At 37.8% G+C, this 21,177-nt stretch overlaps 1 protein-coding gene across 2 annotated transcripts in view; it reads right to left on the reverse strand.

Moving 5' to 3' along the window:
- Positions 1–21,177, reverse strand: part of LOC306876463 (E3 ubiquitin-protein ligase ubr3-like) — an 80,157-nt gene that overhangs the window by 45,174 nt on the left and 13,806 nt on the right. For both annotated transcript variants that reach the window (XM_079427639.1, XM_079427638.1), the window contains exons 14-23: positions 15,955–16,083; positions 15,223–15,275; positions 15,014–15,147; positions 14,564–14,649; positions 13,872–14,013; positions 12,392–12,488; positions 8,738–8,879; positions 8,474–8,578; positions 5,673–5,867; positions 1,105–1,550 (exon numbers count right to left, since the gene is read on the reverse strand). In XM_079427639.1, the coding sequence (XP_079283765.1) occupies positions 1,105–1,550; positions 5,673–5,867; positions 8,474–8,578; positions 8,738–8,879; positions 12,392–12,488; positions 13,872–14,013; positions 14,564–14,649; positions 15,014–15,147; positions 15,223–15,275; positions 15,955–16,083 (1,529 nt within the window). The remainder of the gene's footprint in view (positions 1–1,104; positions 1,551–5,672; positions 5,868–8,473; positions 8,579–8,737; positions 8,880–12,391; positions 12,489–13,871; positions 14,014–14,563; positions 14,650–15,013; positions 15,148–15,222; positions 15,276–15,954; positions 16,084–21,177) is intronic.

Consider the following 21,177-nt stretch of genomic DNA (forward strand, 5'->3'; position numbering starts at 1 on the left):
TCAAAGGCTATGAATGATGGGTTAGAATCAAATGGTTCTGAAATGTTGATGTGATGATAACATGACTACATTCCATAACTGTTTGAAGGATGCATTTGATTTTGATTGAAAATGAGCATATATTTGCTCTCAGTCAATCGTTCAGCATTTCAATGGAAATGTTCATTAGTTAGGGATGGACCAATTGAAATTCTGGCTGGTATGTAGTCATTTCCATTTCTTGTTATTTCACGATTTCGAATGTGATATTGATTTCACAAACCCAATCATCTCTAACCCAACAAAAAATGTCTTTCTAAAGCTACTTTTTGTTATGGTTATTCAAAACTTATTTAGCCTGTATTAGTATTCTTAAACAACGCTGATTGGTCATTGTGTTCACGTGCTCAACAGACACATCTGTGATTGGCTACAATGATCATAGCTTCACTCTCAATCACAGACGTATCTGTCGAGTGTGTGAACACTATGGCCAAACAGCACTGTTTAAGAATCTGCTCAACAGCGCTCAAATCTTAGTGGGAAATTGAGGGTTAAAATTTCAGTACCTAATGATATTGCGGTCGATACTTTTGACAACACTAGCCTGTATAATTCTTTACCTCAGAAAATGTGCATTAATGCTCATTGTTCTTGTCTTTTTGTCCCTCAAAAAATACTCTAATATATGTGAATATCTGGTAACCCTAACAATCAGTTTAATGACAAATTCTGCCCACTGACAGCATACAACAAAGCCTTATAAATACCTGGCAACCTTGATTAGATGAGAGCATTGTGTCACTGTCAATCTCTCTCCTTTGTTATTTGGATGGGAGGAACCAGACACTTTATAGAGGGGCATAAACTAATACAGACAGGAACGACACGCTTCAAGAGTTTCCAGCTGACAATGTCAGGGACAAACAAATGAGCAAAGTCCTCTAATACTGCTCTATGGTAACCTCCAGACAATGCGCATACTATAGTTGGTTTGGTTTGCAGGCAACATCTTTCCCATAATCAAATGGATAAACAGCATGTTTAATTCATTCTAATCCTTTGAGTAAGGGTGAAAAAAATGCATATTTTTGGGTGGAAATTAAACGGGGAACACACACACACCTCTCTTCCTTATCCATGCTCTTCTTATCTCCAGGACTGTTCTTCTTGGGGGGTATAGGTGGACACACTTTCCCACAGATTTCCTGTAGGCACCTCTTGCTGTGCCGACTTCGGGCGGAAGCTTTGGCCAGGATCCTTTCGATGGCTGTTAACCCATCTCCGTGTGCGTGATGAGCCGGATCCACCTCGGCCAACCAGCTCAGAGACAGAGAGTTCTGCTTGGCAGACAGTTTCTGGTGTAGTTTGACCAGGAGAGAAAGCATGCTCTCACGGATCTCCAGGATCTCAGTCACCAGCTGTGGAGGTGAACCGGGTGGCAGCCAGCGAGAGGATGAGGTCTTGGGCCGCGCCGCCTGACTGGCCTCGTGGTTACTGCGGTTTATGATCTCCTGGAACTTCCTTCTGCGCTCCGCCACTAGACTGAACACCTGAGCCTCACGCAGGTTCTGAGGAGAAACCACAGACAGAGAATAAGCAGGCAGAATGAAAATAAGACATACAGCTGCAAGTGACAATTATGAGACCAAGCACCAACAGCACATCCACTGTTACATAGAGGAGATTTGTTTGGTCATAGTCATTCCCAGCAAGTAATTCACAAGCTATTATTAAAGAAATAACCCACTGGAGGTTGAGTCCAGGTGTTAAATCACTTTAATGCAATGTCTTAAAGGGCCTAGCGCTTTTATAAAATGCGTTAAGCGCCACATGATAAAATATTTAATAAAGAGTTTATTAATTATCATTACTAAAAATGTAATATAAAAAATCTGAATGTGCATTATGCAATAATTACATAAAAAAATAGTCAAGACATATATTGATGTTGCTTAAGGCCATGATATACTTGAAATGAAGTTAGTTTTCGTTCTTCGTTTGGGGGCAAAAAGAAGTTTGAAAAGGCTGAGCGACGGTATACAATTTTGAACATTCCAACACCCCCGCGCTGCTGGAGGCGGGGTGTAGATTTAATGCAAACGTGTCGCGCCGCTCACGCGTATACCCTAAACACAACAACGTAATGATGGTGCATCTTCATTTACGATAAACTTCATTTCCAGCGATATCGTCGACCTGATTGCACAGACACCATTTAAACTGAACTGAGCTGGACGATGCCATCACTGAATTCAATAATGAAATGCCTTTAACTGAAAATTGAGTGTTTAATCTTGTCATTTTACATTCTTGACACACTATTTTCCGATTTTTATATTGTGCAGTTGCTTTGACACAATAAAGGTGACTTGACTATCTATAGGTGTGAAACGGGTACCAATGGTCAGAATATTAGACAAAAGAATAATGATTAGCAGCAGTTCAGAGTCAAGTATCATGTTTGCAATACAAAGAACCATTCCATTCCCATAATCAGTCCTTTAAGTGTGAACGGCTCATAATCTGAAAGCTTTAGCATGATGTGGAAAAAAAATATTGGGAGTCATCAATAATACAAACCTGTTTGTTACTTTATTTTATTAGTGTTCATTTATTTTATTAAACTTGATACATTATTACACTTTTTTTATATTTTATGTGGTGTCATGATTTGATAAAAACAGGTTTATTAGTGTATGTTATTTTGGCATTTCATTTATTGCATAACTTTTAAATTCGCTTATTGAAAGAACAACAGCAGCAGCAGCAGTATGGTGTAACATTTATTTGAAACGTATTTAGTACTTGCTACCTTTTTTCTTTACTCTTTCATTTCTTGTCATGGCTTTGGAAAACTTGCAAATCTGATTTCTCTCTCTGTCGCTTTTTGAATAACACCGGATTTTCGACACCAAGCTTCGTTGGAATTTCTTTCTAGGAATTAAAGGCTTTCTCTGAATCTAATCTTTCCGCGAGCGATCGTAAAGGTGCAGATATATTCGACAGTGTATTTATGTTGCTAGTGACTTTGTTCTCGTGCCTGACCTCCGTTGAATGAGCAACGAACAGGGAAAAAAAAAAAAAAAAAAAAAAAAACGCAGGTCAAAGAAGGTGGGGTTCCAGAACACACCCACCGATTGCGTGATTGGCATGGTTTGTTTGAAATTACGTCATATCAGTTCGTTCTTCGATTTCGTTTGAAGTATATAGGGGCCTTTAAGAAAGCTTGGCAAGAAAATCTGAAGTGAAGCTGGAAAGTTGGAGGTATAAGGATGTGCAGGCTGTCAGTCAAACAGACAGACAGACACACAGAGAGATTGATAGACAGATGACAGACAGACAGACTGATGGATGGATGAATGACAGATAGATTGATAGATGACGGACGGACGGACGGATAACAGACAGTTGACTGACAGACAGATTCTGGGTCACTTAGTTATGGGTTAACAGGGTGTTTTAGCACATTTACTAATAGCAATAATCCGAATGCATAGTAATATTACCAATTTGCATTAATAAAAGATGCGCTTTCAGCATTTTACAACAGTTTAAATGATGCTCATCCAATCAGAATTTGGAGTTTTTGGATTATTTTATAGTAATCATTGTATCCATTTTATAGTAAACATGATTTTTCATCATTTATACTATATAACTCTTGACAAGTATTTTAACAAAGCTGTGTGTAATATATAGCTAAAAATGCTGTCAATATTCTTACAGCCTCACTTCCTGTTTGCCATCGTTAGGATATGGATTTTTGCTGTATTACTTTTAAGAAACTGCTGAGTCACCACTCCTTAGCATTAATAGATTTAAACTCGTAGGGACTGTTCACACAGAAAAACACAAGACACAGGCCAGAGGATGTTTACATCCAAAAACAATGGAAAAGCATCACACTTCAATGCAAAAACATGTTCTGTGTGTTCAGCCCCTTACAAAAGTCCCATAAGGCATATCCATGTGCTGAAATTTGTATGCAGCTAAAACAAGGATTTGGCTTTCTGAACCAGTAAGCAGTCCCAAAGGAAGAGCACTTTATGTCTCATAAGAAACTGTTATAAGGCAAATGACATTTGCTGCCCAACGGGGGAAACAGAAGCACAGGAAATAAGATCACAGAAGGACGTCAAACTCTGTGAATTACACAAAGGTGACACTCAAGGTTAGACCTGACATTGGTCATAAACACAGACCTGCTTTACTCTAGTTTAAAATGTTTTCATTTCTGACCCACGGTTGGCAGAACATTTTCTGGAATCAATATAGTAAAGGACAATTCCTTTGCACATTCGGAGTACTAACCCTTATGGAACATGTCAGTTGTCCATAGTGTGTTTAATTTGCATGCTGATCTCACTGAAGTGGATGAATATTTAGCGATGAGCAGTGAAACGCTGACCGCTGGGCTGAAGACTCATATCAATATACATCACTTGAAACGCATGCAGTTAAAAGAAAACTTCCTCTCATCACTCATCTCTAGCTAGAACATTCTGTGAGCACGTCAAACAAACCAAGCAGGAGAAAACTGGCACAGTTTACAATGCACAGGCCAAAAAAAAGAAAGAGAAAAATAAAACACACACAATCACAGAAACTAAAAGTACCACAAGGTACATTATGACCAGTGCTCTATTTCCTGTGCATTTATTTGTATTTGGGTCAATGGCATGGTATTCATCTGTGTGCAATTTCTTCAGAGAACCGAAGACTCGAATAAACCTCTTCAATGAAGAACACATTTTTAATGTTGCATAAAATCTACACAAGACAAATGAAAATGAAATTTCAGCTTTGCCACCACAGGAATAAATAAAGTATATTAAAAAAGAAATCCGTTATTTGTTTAATATTTCACATTTTTCAGTATTTTACAATCAAATAAATGCAGCCTTGATGTGCATAAGAGACTTCTTTAAGAAAGAAAGAAAAAAATAAAGATATTACTGATCCCAAACTTTTGAACTGTAGTGTTTCTATTTACTTGGCAAAACTTCTTTCTTTTTTCAAAAGTAGTCATGTTTCAAAATATTAATATTTTGAGCATTTGATCCTCACAACAACAGTAAAAGCCATTATTAAAAAGTCATTATTTGTAATCACATGAAAAATGAGTTAACTTAAAAAGAATGTTCAACAACATCATCCATCAGATGCTCACGGTCATGTATTAAAATTATCGTTACTTGTTTACATCACTTGACATTTTTTAATTAATAAAGCTTTTTTGCAAGCACTAAGAATATATTATTCTAAAATCTTTGCACATCAATTTTAAGCAATATATTTTCTTCCCGTTTTCATAATCTCAGACAAGCTTATTTGTCACAGACCCACTCGTGTCAGTATAATTATTGGAAACATTAATGACAAGAAAGGAGCAACTGGTCTATGAATATTTCAAAAGCATGTCTACAAAACATAACGAGTGCAGACGTCCTAATTCAAACCATTCCAAACTCGGTTATTCAAAACTGAACTCTTCAGTAATTTCAAACCACTTTAAAATCATTCCCAAATCCTTCTACCTCTCTCCAATTTCCTGTCAGTCTTCTGGAACTCTGTGAAATGAGAGTCATAAACACTAAACACATCAGCATTCTGCATAGCATAGATCGATGACCCTGTCTACAAACCCTTTGAGTCAGATTACCCTGCACACCTGACAGTGTCTGGCTCACCTGTCCGAAGGTGCTGCTCTCAGAGCTCGTGCTGGGTGGAGTTTCTCGTTCTCTCTCCCTTTCTCTCTTCCTCTCCACCTCAGGTGCCGTCTCTGGCACTCGAACCCGCACAAAGTTGATGACGTGATGGAGGTTAGACAGCAGACTGGTACCTGGGAACCAGCTGTCATGGCAGTGCTCCTCAATACAGGGCTCCTACAACAGAGTTAAAAAAAAACATCAGCAAGACGGACAAAACAACAACAGCTTGGAATCCTTATCGAAAGCTTGTGCTTTCAGCTGCCACAAACAATCTAGTCAGAAGCCGTTCTGTTCAGGACTAACACTGATTTAATTAGTTAAGCACTAATAGAGTAATTACAGTGTGCTGGCTGGTGGTTGAATTGAGTGTGTTAGGAATCTACTTTGTTTCCAGGGAAACTGAAACACATGGCAAACAGAAAAAAAAACAAAAAAAAAGAGAAAAAACAAAAACAAAAAAAAAAGGAATTCCAGGTTTGCTGCACTTGTTTGTAGGGCTGTATAATTTAGCCAACCGTTTGTAATAGAGGTCGACCGATTGATCGGTTCTGTCGATTAATTAGCACCAATAGTCGACAGCTGGAAAAGTAAAAATTGCTAATCTGCAAAAATCCATGTCAGTGTGCAACTGCAATATTTTGTTATTTTGATTAGATAATCATCAGGTGTTCAATCACATCTTGAAATTTACTAAAACATTTTTAAATTGTTAAATTTCGAGGTTGCACCTGTCAACATTAACTTGAATGATCTTATATATATATATATATATATATATATATATATATATATATATATACACATACATACACACACACAAAGGATTATTAGGAACACCATACTAATACTGTGTTCGACCCCCTTTCGCCTTCAGAACTGCCTTAATTCTACGTGGCATTGATTCAACAAGGTGCTGAAAGCATTCTTTAGAAATGTTGGCCCATATTGATAGGATAGCATCTTGCAGTTGATGGAGATTTGTGGGATGCACATCCAGGGCACAAAGCTCCCGTTCCACCACATCCCAAAGATGCTCTATTGGGTTGAGATCTGGTGACTGTGGGGGCCATTTTAGTACAGTGAACTCATTGTCATGTTCAAGAAACCAATTTGAAATGATCCGAGCTTTGTGACATGGTGCATTATCCTGCTGGAAGTAGCCATCAGAGGATGGGTACATGGTGGTCATAAAGGGATGGACATGGTCAGAAACAATGCTCAGGTAGGCCGTGGCATTTAAACGATGCCCAATTGGCACTAAGGGGCCTAAAGTGTGCCAAGAAAACATCCCCCACACCATTACACCACCACCACCAGCCTGCACAGTGGTAACAAGACATGATGGATCCATGTTCTCATTCGGTTTACGCCAAATTCTGACTCTACCATCTGAATGTCTCAACAGAAATCGAGACTCATCAGACCAGGCAACATTTTTCCAGTCTTCAACCGTCCAATTTTGGTGAGCTCGTGCAAATTGTAGCCTCTTTTTCCTATTTGTAGTGGAGATGAGTGGTACCCGGTGGGGTCTTCTGCTGTTGTAGCCCATCCGCCTCAAGGTTGTGCGTGTTGTGGCTTCACAAATGCTTTGCTGCATACCTCGGTTGTAACGAGTGGTTATTTCAGTCAAAGTTGCTCTTCTATCAGCTTGAATCAGTCGGCCCATTCTCCTCTGACTACTAGCATCAACAAGGCATTTTCACCCACAGGACTGCCACATACTGGATGTTTTTCCCTTTTCACACCATTCTTTGCAAACCCTAGAAATGGTTGTGCGTGAAAATCCCAGTAACTGAGCAGATTGTGAAATACTCAGACCGGCCCGTCTGGCACCAATAACCATGCCACGCTCAAAATTGCTTAAATCCCCTTTCTTTCCCATTCTGACATTTAGTTTGGAGTTCAGGAGATCGTCTTGACCAGGACCACACCCCTAAAGGCATTGAAGCAACTGCCATGTGATTGGTTGATTAGATAATTGCATTAATGAGAAATTGAACAGGTGTTCCTAATAATCCTTTAGGTGAGTGAGTGCATGCATACATACATACTTTTATTTTTTACAAAGTATGGTTCAGTACTATTTTTAAATGGTATAGCACTATTGTAGTTTTCATTCAGTATTTATCTTAAAAACTATTGGTTGATTAATCGGTATCGGCCAGTGTGGTCCAACCTAGCTATCATTATTCATAAAATACACTATCAGTCGACCTCTAGTTTCAAAATTATATATCAATATTGCTATAAAATAATAACATAATGAGCTGCAATCTGTATGTCAAAATGTAAAAAATTGTCAAAATGATTTATTTTGATTTGAATGCCAATCAAGAGCAAGGTAAGATGCAAGCAGCTAAATATTTAATTATTAAATGTTTATTAAATTATTGTCTAGAAATGTTAAAACACTGGCAAGAACATCCAGTGATGCAAACTACTTGACTTTACTCATGTGTCGCATTTTGAATTTAAAATATATTATTTACGTGACTGTTCATTTGTAAATTAATGCCAGTAGTCTAAAATTATTTGTAATTATTGGCACAGTATCCATTTCCCGCTAATTATTTGAAAGTGAGGCCTGTAAGCCCCACAGCATGGAATATGCTATTTTAAGAACGTGTTCTTTGCATGTTCAGGAACCTGAGGTCGCTGTGCCCTTTGCGTTCAAGCACCTTCCGATTTACAAATTAAGTACTGGTAACATGCATCTGTGTGTGGCTGTGCTATGTTTCTGAGACTAGACCTCTCTTATTTAGGAAAAAAAAAAAGCTTACCTCTTCCACTTTGTCATCCTGGACCTGATTATCAAGTCCAAGTTCTATCAGGTACAGCACCATACACAACACATGTTCAGACATGTTCTGATGATCCATCCAGATCTAAACAAACATAAACAAAAACAGTTAACAGAGGTGAAAAGACAATGGGAAAACCATTTATTTACTTCTACGAGATGACCAGACATCTACATATAAAATGAAAAAAAAAAAAATTAAGCCCCCCCCTCCCCACCAGTTTTATTCCATGATAAGTTTTACCTTGTAAAGCAGTGTAAAGATGACAATATGTAGAGTTTTGCAGTGCAGAAGGCGCACCAGTCCTTTATAGCAGGGGTGCAGAGGGGTCCTCTCCTTATAGGGCGGCCAGGGGTTCCCCGTATGAATGCCGGACTGTTTCAAACTACAAAGGACACAAGTACTTGTAAGGCAATCAATATACGATGCAAATGGCTTTAGCATAGTTTCCATACTAATATAAAAAAAATAAAAATAAATATAAATATAAAAAATCATTTTGGGTATTTTTAAGTGTAATCCTGAAACGCAACATTAAACAGCATTTGAAATGTATGCTAAAATAATATTTCACACCAAAATAACAATTCTACCACCATTTATTCACTATGATTATTTTTTCATTGAATGCAAACGGAGATATTTAGCAGATTGTCCTAGCTGCTCTTTTCAATGTGATGTAAATGAATGGGGCTGTCAGTCTCCAAAATGTCAGCACCATAAAGGAATTATAAGTCCACAACTTGTCTTCTGAAGTCATACAATAGCTTGTGTGAGGAAAAGACCCAGATGTAAGGCCTTACTCACTGAACATCTTCCACTCCTCAGTAGATGTCACATTTTTTGAGACGTCAACAGTAACATCAACTTTTACACTGATGTTAACCTTTACTTAAAAACTACTGTAGAGGTAGACAGCAAGCAAATTTTCATGTGTCAACTTAGAATTAAACAAAACCCGAGACTGCATTCAAAATGGAAAAGGTTAGCCAGTAAATTCCCAACATGTTTGGGTTTTGGATCCATATTGTGTTATGGATATAAAGTACAGTATGAAACTTTGTAAGTATATGATTCCAGTGATTCACAAAATTAGAGACTAAGAATTGGTATATAGTCAAAGTACAGACATGTATAAACCATGTTACAATGCACAGCTGATATTATGGAGGTAAAACCTCAGAAGACATAAATGCAGCTGATAAAGTGCAAACATACACAACAACTGCAAACAAAAAAGTGTGCTTGAGAAATACTCTAGCTTTATCAGACTTGAACACAGCTGCCCTGCTTTAAAGACATCACTGACTCCATTAGCATTGAAAGCAACGTGGGACATAAAATATTTAGTCCACTTGACAGGTAATCCATCATCCAGCGGCCGGACATAAGCACAACCAAAACATATTCACAAACTGACATGGCCAATGTCACATGCAGTGTTCCTGCTGAAAACCACTTACAGTACATGACATCTCTTTTTCTAACACTTACGGATTTCATGTTGATCTTGCAGCTATTGCAAAACTATCATTTAACCAGGCCACAGAATTTACAGAAACCAGAATACGCTTTTAAAGTCAAGATGACAAAGAAAAATAACTTCTATTTTAGCTGTCATTACTAAGGCCAGCATGCTATTGGTGAATGTTAACGCCGAGGCTTGACATTAACACATGAATTTTATAATTTTATAATGTAACAGAGCTCGACATTAATGCTTGTGTGGGACAAATAGATTTTTTGAAGGGGCAAGTGAAAGAGAATTTTTACTTGCCGAACTGGACAACTAATCCGATTAAAATGAAAATTTTATTTAAATTTTATTTTATTATATTTGGTGTAAACCGTAATTGATAATGGATAATCAACAATAACAAGGTCGCGCCAGTTGAGGCTCATGCAGCCTGTCTGGAGAAATCAAAACAAACGAACGCAACTGCACACAGAAGAAACATACTACTGTAAAAATGTAACTTAGTTTTTATATTTATAACAAAAAGCCTAGTTATGCAACATGATATGACCAAGAGACTGACGTTTTCCCTGAAAACCACGATGGCAAATTTGACAATGATTTTATACAAGAGTTCAAACAAGTAGTTAATATATATTTTAGTACAATATTGTCAATGTTGACCATTTTAGCTTGATCTGGTTAACGAAAATAGTTAGAAACAAAGATCACAGCAAAACAGTTGCGCATTTCTGTGCCACACAGCGGTGTTTTGTTACTGAATGATTTAACGTTTTTGAAGGAATCATTTGAGTCATTGATTCAGTGGTCCATTCACAAAGCCATTTGTTTCATTCTTGAATGAATCCGCTATCTGAACTAATCTTCTGAATGAATGCCTCAATGACTCACTCATTAAGACAGTCACTTGCTGCCACCTACTGGCGGTTTACTTTCATATTTAAAATTAGCTTATCTTTGCATTTTTTCCCCAACATTCCATATTTTTATACTTAAAGAATAATAATTATATACATCCATCCATACATACACACATACATATATTTAAAACTCCAAGCTTAACATTATTATTTGCTGTTATTATTCTGCAGTGTAAATGCATTCATGATACATTTCAGCTTCATTAAACTGCATATGTAATGTTACTTTAGCTGCTTCTGTTTCATCTGCAGTGGAAAGATTGGTTTTGTTAATACTGATTTAACTTTATTGGTAACAGCCCTATATTGTCTTGTTATATTTAGTGACGTTATCAATAAAATGTAAGAATTTGATATGAAAGATGGCATGCATTTAAAACAGTTTTGGGAAAATGCCCTTTAAATGGGCAAAAAATAACCTGGAAATCAATTTAAATAAACTGGAGTATGTAGTAACTTTAGTCATAAAATGTTATTTCCCAACAACAAATGTGTGTCCAGTGAAAATGCGGAGTGGCTAGTAATTTTGGAAAACCACTAGCCTCAGTGGCTGGTGAGCAAACATGTTAATGTCAAGCCCTGGTTAACGCCCATGTTTCATGTTGGATAAAACTGAAATCTGGACACTGAAATAATTATCACCTTTTTTTTCACTCAGAAAAATGAACATGAATATTCCAGAGGTAAAATAAATTTCAATTACAGTTTTATCTTCATTTAAAAAAAGCAAGCTTGTAGCAAAATGGCTAAATAAGTAAAATATAGCAAAATAAACAGCGAAATATCAAGTGAAGTAAGCAAAATAAACAAATAAATATCAAAAGAGGAAGATTCAATTGAATAAAATAAACTCTTGTCCTCATGTGGCTGAAATGAACAGGAAATGAGGTAATGTTTGTAAAGGCTGAAGATGGAGAGGAAATCTGTATTTGAGGTGTGATGCATTGATTCTCCATGACATGAATCTAATTGGGAAAACCCATTTCAGGTGTAAGTCCCTCCATGAACACCTTCCTCAGAACAAGAAAAGTAGTGACCCTGAAGATAATTCCCTCTATCACAGAGCGACCCTCAAGGTCAACAGCACAAAATCAAGCAATTTACGGCTCCATAGGCGAGTTTGGTTTCAGGATGATCAATGAGCACATCTCAGAGAGGCTCCACCTCAGACTCAATGTTTTTACAGCAGTTGTTTAACTGCATTCTTATATTAAACAATTCAGAGTCTCATTTCCTCCTTTGCGATTGCCAACTATAGTCCATTTATGCCTTATCTAGTAACAGGAAAATTGCTGCCCTAATATTTACAGAAATTCACACAATATGCATGTTGCATAAACGGTTCCGGATTTGTGAGCATTTATAAACAATACCTTAAGGTATATCTCATCTCAATCTGGATTTGCGCAAAATGAAGTGAAACAGACGGTGCATAGTGTATAAATAATAAAGTGAATGTTAAAATGAGGAGGTCTGGATGAGAGACTTTCAGAGACTCACAATGCTGCGTATCGATCCATGGCTGACTGCACGTCTCTGCGGTACACTGTTCGTAGAATCACCATTATAGGGTCAAACTCTTTCTCCCAGACTTCCGCTGGAAAACATACACACACACACAGAGACAGAGAATAAACGCAGGGTGCTAGTTATGAAAAGAAAACAAAAACAGTCTCAGTCTGCCACCCTGTGGCGAGAGCTGAGCAATGAGCTTAATAGTCTCGCATAGCCAGACCTTCAGACTGACGGCTGAAGGTCTGGAATAGATGGCCGTTTTTGTTGGCCAAGGCCCGCCCATGAGGACGTTTGACCGACAAACAACCAATCATAGTTTGTTTCGTTTAGTATCACTTTTCGGGGCGTGGAAATGTCGCCACAATAACAAACTGTCAGATGTATTTTAAAGATTCTATGCCGTTAACTTTAAATATTTCACACACTTTTGAAAATCCAGCATTTAGTTGACCCTGATAAGCGTTTGTTGTCACATTTGTAAACACGACGGCTTTCTTCTTTCGTGAGGGGTTTGGCGCCACGGCATCTTTGTTTCCTGGCGGACCGAAAATTAACGCGACACTCGCGTCTCCCGGAAATCCAGTTTAATTCAACCAGTCAGATGTCGACTTTGACATACATGTTTCCAGAAAAGTGTGCCATATGCCTCAGACGTTTAGCTAACGTTCCGTGGGCGTGACGTCTGAGGCTGAGACTATAACCTTAATGACCACAATACAGTCATTTAGTATACATAAAAAATGTTTTAGAAAATGAGCAGAACACCAGTATAAACTCATTGTTTAAACACTGTATAAATCTTGATTACATTTATTGAAGGAATGGATCAACCAATCCTGATATTTAGTTGGCGTATTACCTAAACTAGTGTCATTAGTCACAGTGACCAGACTATGAAATACATGTTAATAAATACAATTTGTTTGTCTAATCAGCATAAAAGAACGATTTCTGATCGTTCACGTGACATTGAAGAATGGAGTAAATGCAGCTAAAAAAAAAAAATCATCTTTGACACTGCAGGAATGAATTACATTTTAAAATATACTTTAAAATATATAATATAATAAAATGTTAATTAAAATTGTAATAATATTTCACATTATTACCATTTTATTTAATGAATTTTGATAAAACAAATACAGCCTTGGTGGGCTTAAAATACTTTAGATTTTCTTTTTTTTAAATCTTAAAAAATAAATTAAAAAAAAGAGCTGAATTTTAAATGTACAGAAGTCTGTTTGGTCACGTTCTGTAACAGGTAACAGAAACAAAGACACAAAGACAGATCTTGCTAGAGAGCAGATGCTTCTGTCCTAATGCAGAGAAATGTGTCGAACACCACAATCATAGACTCACATTGCCATCTGCAGGTAATGAGAGGTACACACAACAACTCAAAACTGTGAATATACAGGAAAATAGCCCATCATAGTCTATATGGCGAAACAATAAGGTGTGTCACCTTTAGGCGTGTACATGCCCTGCTGCATGGATCCTCCAGGCTCAAACACTGGGGCTTTAAAATCAGCTACAGCAGACAGCATCTCCTCAAAACTACAGCTGCCCGGCACCACACCGCTCTTAGGGTTCGGATTCTCCGGGATCTACAGCTACAGTCAAGGACAATCATCAAACTCCAACTTATGTAATCAAAATATTTGATTTAAGTCCACAGAGAGATCTGCAATGTGATTAATATGAAACAATTTAACATTAGCTATACAGTAAAGCCTGTGTGGCTGTGAAAATATTTGTCGTAATTTAGTTTTTCCACTTTCTCTGGCCAATAAGAAACCACTTTTATTTTTTATGAAACACCACTTTCACATGTGAAAGCAGTGACAGCAAATCTTTCAGATGTTTGTACATACATAATTTAATAACAGCTTCTTTGCATAGCTGCAATCTGCATTATATTATAATTCATGTGCTCAATTCTGATAAAGTGGCTCTTTTGGGACTGGGGTTCTTTCTGGATTTTAATTTAATTTAATTTAGCTAAAAAAGAGAGGGGGGGGGGGGGTAATTTGAATCTCATGATACAAAACCAAGTACAACTTGACAAGATGTACTAACGCTTGCAAAAACACAATCAAAGCAGAGTACTTATTGAACTTCCTGTGAGTGCATCATGTTTTCATGGTGAAAGGATACAAGATCCAGCAGGGAACTGTGTGTACGATCATTCATACACAATTGCGACACCATCTCCGCTCTCAAAATCTCATCATCCGACATTCCTGCAATGACACACAAAGAGAGAAAGACATGAGTTAATATCTCCATCTCTCTGAGTTTCCGGGAGGGGGGGGGGGGGGCAATCCACATGAGACAAGCTTGTGATATCACACTGTATAACGTGAAAGTCAGCTAGCTTTCACAGAACGTTTATAGAACATGCATTCACAATGCAGGTGTGAGTCCCATTAATTTTAATAGCTCATATTTATAACCAACTATAAGTGAATAGAATTGTATACAGCACTCTAAAAGAGTCATATTCTCAAGCTGTAAGAAGCCTCAGATTCACTGATTATCTTCTGTATGATGTCATATTACTGAGCTTCATTTTGTCAGCATTATTGAGATGGAGAAGATATGCACCTAAGTGTATTCTGAGACTGCACAGAATGACCAGGAAGGTCAGCGCCCCCTCCAGCATGGGTCTCTCCTGCTCTGAGTCCAGCACTGAGTTCTGATGCTGAGACGCCATCGTCAGCAAATCCACCACCTTGAACCTGATGTAAACACATAGCTTTTAGGAGCCATCACTGAGTGCGAAAACACAATCCAAGACCGAAATGTTGTCGCACCTCTCAAACACTGAGGAAATGAAGTAATCTGGATCCAGTCTAGACGCACACACCTGAAGACCAAAAATAGACTGAAATAAGTTAATCAAAATACTTTGTTCATCTTTGAAACACAAATTTATATATTTTTGATGAAATCCAAGAGCTCTTTGAATGAACTATCCCTTTAAGATAAATTACTAATGTCTCAGGAGGAAACATTCAGGATCCATTAACACTCAGTAAAATATCAGTAGCAATGGGCTTTTGGCTCAAATAGCCAGTAATGGTTAAAAACAAACTATAATAACTGCCTTAGCCCTCAATGAATGATGCAATTATTCAGATCAAACTGTCTACTGAAGAAAATTTGCTGCTGTCTTCTAACAACTTTTTCCTCAAAGGAAAATTAACCAAGAAAGGTTTAAGGAAAAAGAAGGAATATTCCTCACATTATTGGAAATATGAGAAACAATCATGTTGTCTAAAAAAAATTTAAGTTTTGATGTTGTAAGTGACAATTCTATAAAACCAAACAAACAAGATCAAAAGAGGCAGAATGGCTTTGACATATGAACAAAGTGGTAAAATTAATAAATAATTAGGGCTGCCAATTGATTACATCAAAATAATTGCATGATGTGCCAAATAATCAAAATAAAATCAGATGTGGCAAAGAATTTTGGACCCTGGATGAACACCTATTTCAGTACAGAAGTGTTAGGTGAGCGAGCGAGAGTGTCAACATGTTACCTGCAGGAGGTAGATGTCTGGGTCAATCATGGAGTTACAGAAGTGAGACTGGACATAAGTCATGGCCTGACCTTTAATCTGCAGTCCATTTCTCACCCACATATTACTATGGATCTCAGACAGGCTAGCCTGCACAAAAACACACACACACAGATCAACACATGGGTCCCGTCTGCTTATCACACACTGTGGCATTAGCTTCATAACACTGTCACATGACATCAAGTCACATGCCAGAAGTGAAACACGAGACATCAGTGAAGATTTATGACAAGCGGCTGCAACATTACACAACACAATGTCCTCTGCTTCAGCAGCATTAATACACTCACTGGCAAAATGAAGCCTTGTGTATGGCTGTAACATTTTAGCACCTACATCCAAATCAAAAGCACTATTACAGCATAAATAGCATCAGAGGGCAGAACTCATTTACAACTCTAGGGAGTCCTAATTCACAGGATTTTCTTTCTTCCATTAAACATATCTTTTTGTGTTTTACAGAATGTCCAGGTTAATTCCATACAACACAAGTGCATGTGCTTTACACAGTCAAGTTCCAAAAAGAACAATATTTGACCCTCGACCACAAAAACCAGTAATAAGTAGCTCGAGTGTATTTGTAGCAATAGCCAAAAATATATTGTATGGGTCAAAATTATAGATTTTTCTTTTATGCCAAAAATCCTTAGGATATTAAGTAAAGATCATGTTCCATGAAGATATTTTGTAAATTTCCTACCGTAAATATATCAAAGCTTAATTTTTTATTAGTAATATGCATTGCTAAGAACTTCATTTGGACAACAAAGTACGAATTTCTTAATTTAAAGCTTATTTATTCAGCTTTCAGATGATGTATAAATCTCAATTTCAAGAAACTGACCCTTATGACTGGTTTTGTGGTCCAGGGTCACATATAACACCATGCCATTATCACAAAATTATTTAATACGACTTGTTTGTGTTCAATTCAAAACTCATTTCATTATTTAATTCATAAATTCACTGCTCTGTCACAAGAAACAATTGACCTATCGGTAAGCCCCTCCCCTCGAACGCAGACTAGCCAATGGCAGTCGAGTATCAGTTGCACGGAGAGCGGAACTGGGACATCTTTATGTTTCAGCTCCATAGAGAAACATTGGAAGATGCGAAGCTCGCATCGGTTTTATGGAGATGGTCCTCACTGCAGAACTCAAGATCCAGGGGGCATGGTTGGATCTAGATCCAACTCCTCCCACCTTACATATACCTAAATCTACCCGTCTCCACCCCCTGATCCCTAAACCGAGCCATCCCCACCCCTAAACCTACCATCTCCACCCCCTCGATGTGGATCCAACCCCGCCCCCTGGATCTTTATTCTGCGAGGGGCTACTGGTTTTATGGGGTTTATGTTTAAAAAATTTAAAAACGATGTGCCTGGGGTACTTATAACACTGATTCCAGATATCCCGAGAGGATGAGCAATATAATTTATTTTATTATATTTCCTGAATCCAAGCAAAACAGAGCAAAATGTCCCTATGTATTCAACCCCAATACAAATGAAGACAAAAACTTTCATTTTTTTGGTTGTCATACTCTCATTAAGTTACAATTTTACAAAGTTAATGTTATCTTGTGCTTTAGCAAGGTATCTCTGTCTAAAACTAGCTAACGTTAAAGTTAGTGAGTCCATGCTAATGTACAAACCTAAATAGCGGACTGTTCTCACGTCTTGTACAGTGTAGGTCAAAAACACATACGCCAAGGTCTACATTCTAGTGCCTCTCCATATTAAACTGGTTAAATGTACATTAAATTTAATCGTGCCCTGCGATACATGAACAGTGTTGATCCTGCATGTCATCCGCGATCATGATGACCGACTGTAATATGAGACTCCTCCCGCTTGCACTGTGATCTGTAAACCCTCGCTCCGAGTTACCCACCGTATTTATTTTTATATATATTATAAATCCCTCCATGGAATATTTAATTTCCCTTTGGTGGACTTCTGTGTCCAAAATTGTGCAAAAACGTTGTGGGGCAAGGGGGGGGCAGGGCTTACCGATAGGTCAATTGTGCTTAGTGTCGGGGGCACAACAAGTGAACTGTCCAACAGCATTTTTTAAACTGGAATAGATTTTTTAAAAAAGCATTTGACAAACTGAAAAATCACGGTTGGCAAATTTCCTGTTTTATTGTTTTAACAACTTTTAAAACAAATTAAATAGTTTTAAATGTCTATTTATTTTTAAATGTAGAAACCATGTAATATTTGATTCAACTGCAGTTTTTAAATTGTCTATTAATTTGCCTACTTTTTCTAATTTCCATTTTTATGGAATCAATCTGGCGATATCTGTACAGGTGATATCTGTAATATTATAAGAATCTTTTTTTAGAACAACCATCCACTTGAGCTTCTGAAGTTTTGTTTTCTTATGTACTAAACTGGAACAGTCTGGAACATCCTTTTTGAAAATGGTTGAAAATGTATCTATATTGAAGTATTCTATGGAATTTCTGAAGAGTCTCAAGCAATCAGCTCCTCCACCAAGCCCTCGGCTAAGAAGGATCTTATATAATGAAGGCCTTGCAAAGGCACCAACTAGGAAAAGAGGATGCAGAGGGGGTAAGAACACTTTGCGTAAAATTAAGACCATTGTTGGCAGAAGACTTGGGCAGAAAACATCATGCTTGTTTGGAGTGAGAAACAGGGATAAATCTGAATCCAGTTTGATTAAAGTTAGAGCACAAAAGGCCAACTAATTATGCTATGTTACCAACTCTTTTGATGACGAACCCTAGATCTCTTGTAAACAAGTTCGATGAGTTTCAAGCCATTTTGATGGAAAATCATGTGGATGTAGGTTTGGAGACTTGGTTTACCCCCCGCATGCCTGAGGCTTTATTGGCTATCGATGGATACACTATTTTCTAAATGTCGAACCACACGTCGAGGTGGAGGGGTTGCAATGTACATCAAAGAAAGTGTTCCATCTTATCCTTTAACCTGTATTAGTGTTCCCGATCACCTTGAGTGTCTGTGGGTGAAAGTGAGACCTTGCGGCATGTATTTGCAATTGCTGTGTGTGTAATGTATTCACCGCCACAATCATTATATCAGGACGAACTAATCGAGCACTTAATAGCTTCATTTGATCTGCTTCGTACTAAGTACCCAGATATTGGCCTCATCATACTTGTCCCTGATATCTGCTTGGATAACAATCTTTGCCTGGTTGTCCAGAATAATACTAGAGGTCATGCGATTCTTGACATGATCATTACTAACATCAAGTCAGTGTACAAGAAACCTGAAATTCTCCCTCCCGTTAGTTCATCGGATCACAATTGTGTCTTGTGGAGTCCTAAGGCACAAGTAAGACCACCCCAATGCATTAAGCGAGTAATACGACCTATGAGAGAGTCTAGTCTGAATGAGCTTGGTAGATGGATTACTACTCAATCATGGCAGGATGTAAATGAAGCAACAGGTACTGACGAAAAAGCTAATGCCTTTTATAATACTATCTTGCCTGAAATTGACCGACATTTTCCCATGAAGTAAAAATGTATCCCTCGGATAAACCGTGGATCACTCCAAAGATTAATCGCTTAATCTGCCTGAGACAAAAAGCATTCAAGACTGGGAAATCAAGTGCTCCACCAAAGTTCTACAGGAACAAAGTCCAAAGGCGAAATACATGCGGCAAAAAAATACTTCTATAAATCAAGAGTGGAAGGTAAAATAAAAGGGAGTCCGAGGGCTTGGCACGGCAAAATTAAATCAGTGTGTGAATCTGCGAAAAAGGCGGATCGAATTGAAGTTCTGGGAATTAACCCCCAAGATTTTGTGACAACTGCTAATGTGACCAACGCAAAGTTAGTCAAGGTGTCCCAATCTCTCCCGCCCCTTGAACGATATCACACCAAACCCTAGACCCTATGCAGTTTGGTAGTCGACAGAACCATTCAACAACACACAATCTGGTTAGCCTGATGGATTTTGTGTATAAGGCCTGCGAAGAACCATGTTCCGTGTGCACATTAGTTACAACGGATTTTGCAGTGAAGTGCCTCCTTGATCTTGGAGTGAGACCTAGTCTCATTCCATGGATTTGTAATTTTATGTCTAATCGTCGTCAAAGAGTGCGTTATCAGGGATATCTATCTGATTGGGAGTATCCTTCATGTGGAGTTGCCCAGGGAACCATATTGGGGCCCATAATCTTCCAAGCACTGATTAACAATGATCTCCAGGATCAAACAGACCACTGGAAATATGTGGACGACATGACCATGGCCCATGGTTTTAGGGGTTACCATCCAGAGTGACTTAAAATGGGATGGTCAAGTGGTCCACATGTTGTCCTCAGCCAATAGAAAGCTTTTTGCTCTCCGCCGGCTAAAGAAATTTGGTGTTCGAGCTCAAGAATTGGTTATCATCTATACAGGGTATGTGCGCCCTGTGTTAGAGTACGCAGTCCCAGTCTGGAACAGTTCATTGACAACTGATCAAATTAAAAGGTTGGAAAGTGTGCAGAAACAGGTCTGTAAAATCATACTGGGACAAAGGTATCAAGGATATTCCGACGCCCTCTCCCTTCTTGGATTGTGCACACTAGCAGACAGAGGAGTTCAACTGTGTCTTGATTTTGCTAGGAAGCTATACAAGTCTAGTTTTAGAGAGTGGCTACCACCACTCAGTGAGCAGTTGACTGGACGCCAGATGAGAAACTCTAATAAACTGACATTGCCCAGATGCCGAACAGAGAGATCACCTATTATGTGTAGACTTTTAAACAATTACGGATTTTAAGTGAACTTTGTGTATTTCTATGATGCATTTTATTTTATTTTTAAATTTTTGTATTTTAATATGAAGTAAATTGGTATTGACATTTTATTGTAACAGCTAATTAATTCAGTGTCCCCTAATGACAAACGTCTCTGGGTACCTGTAACAATGGAAAAGTCAATAAATAAATGTGTGAATTAATAAACAAATTAAATAAAATTGATAACTTGTTCCTTCATTTCATTTTAGTTGTCACTCTTAGTCCTCCATAGTGGGGAAGACGTTCAGTGATTTTGACCTTGAAATTTAACGTGCAAGTCATATCTGCTCCTTTGGTAACTGTCAACCATAAGAAATTGTCTGGTATTCAACATGAGGGTGAATAAACGCTGACAAAATGTACATTCTGGGTGAGCTACTGATTAATTACA

The sequence above is a fragment of the Barbus barbus genome (assembly GCF_936440315.1).
Source record: "Barbus barbus genome assembly, chromosome: 10".
NCBI lineage: Eukaryota > Metazoa > Chordata > Actinopteri > Cypriniformes > Cyprinidae > Barbus > Barbus barbus.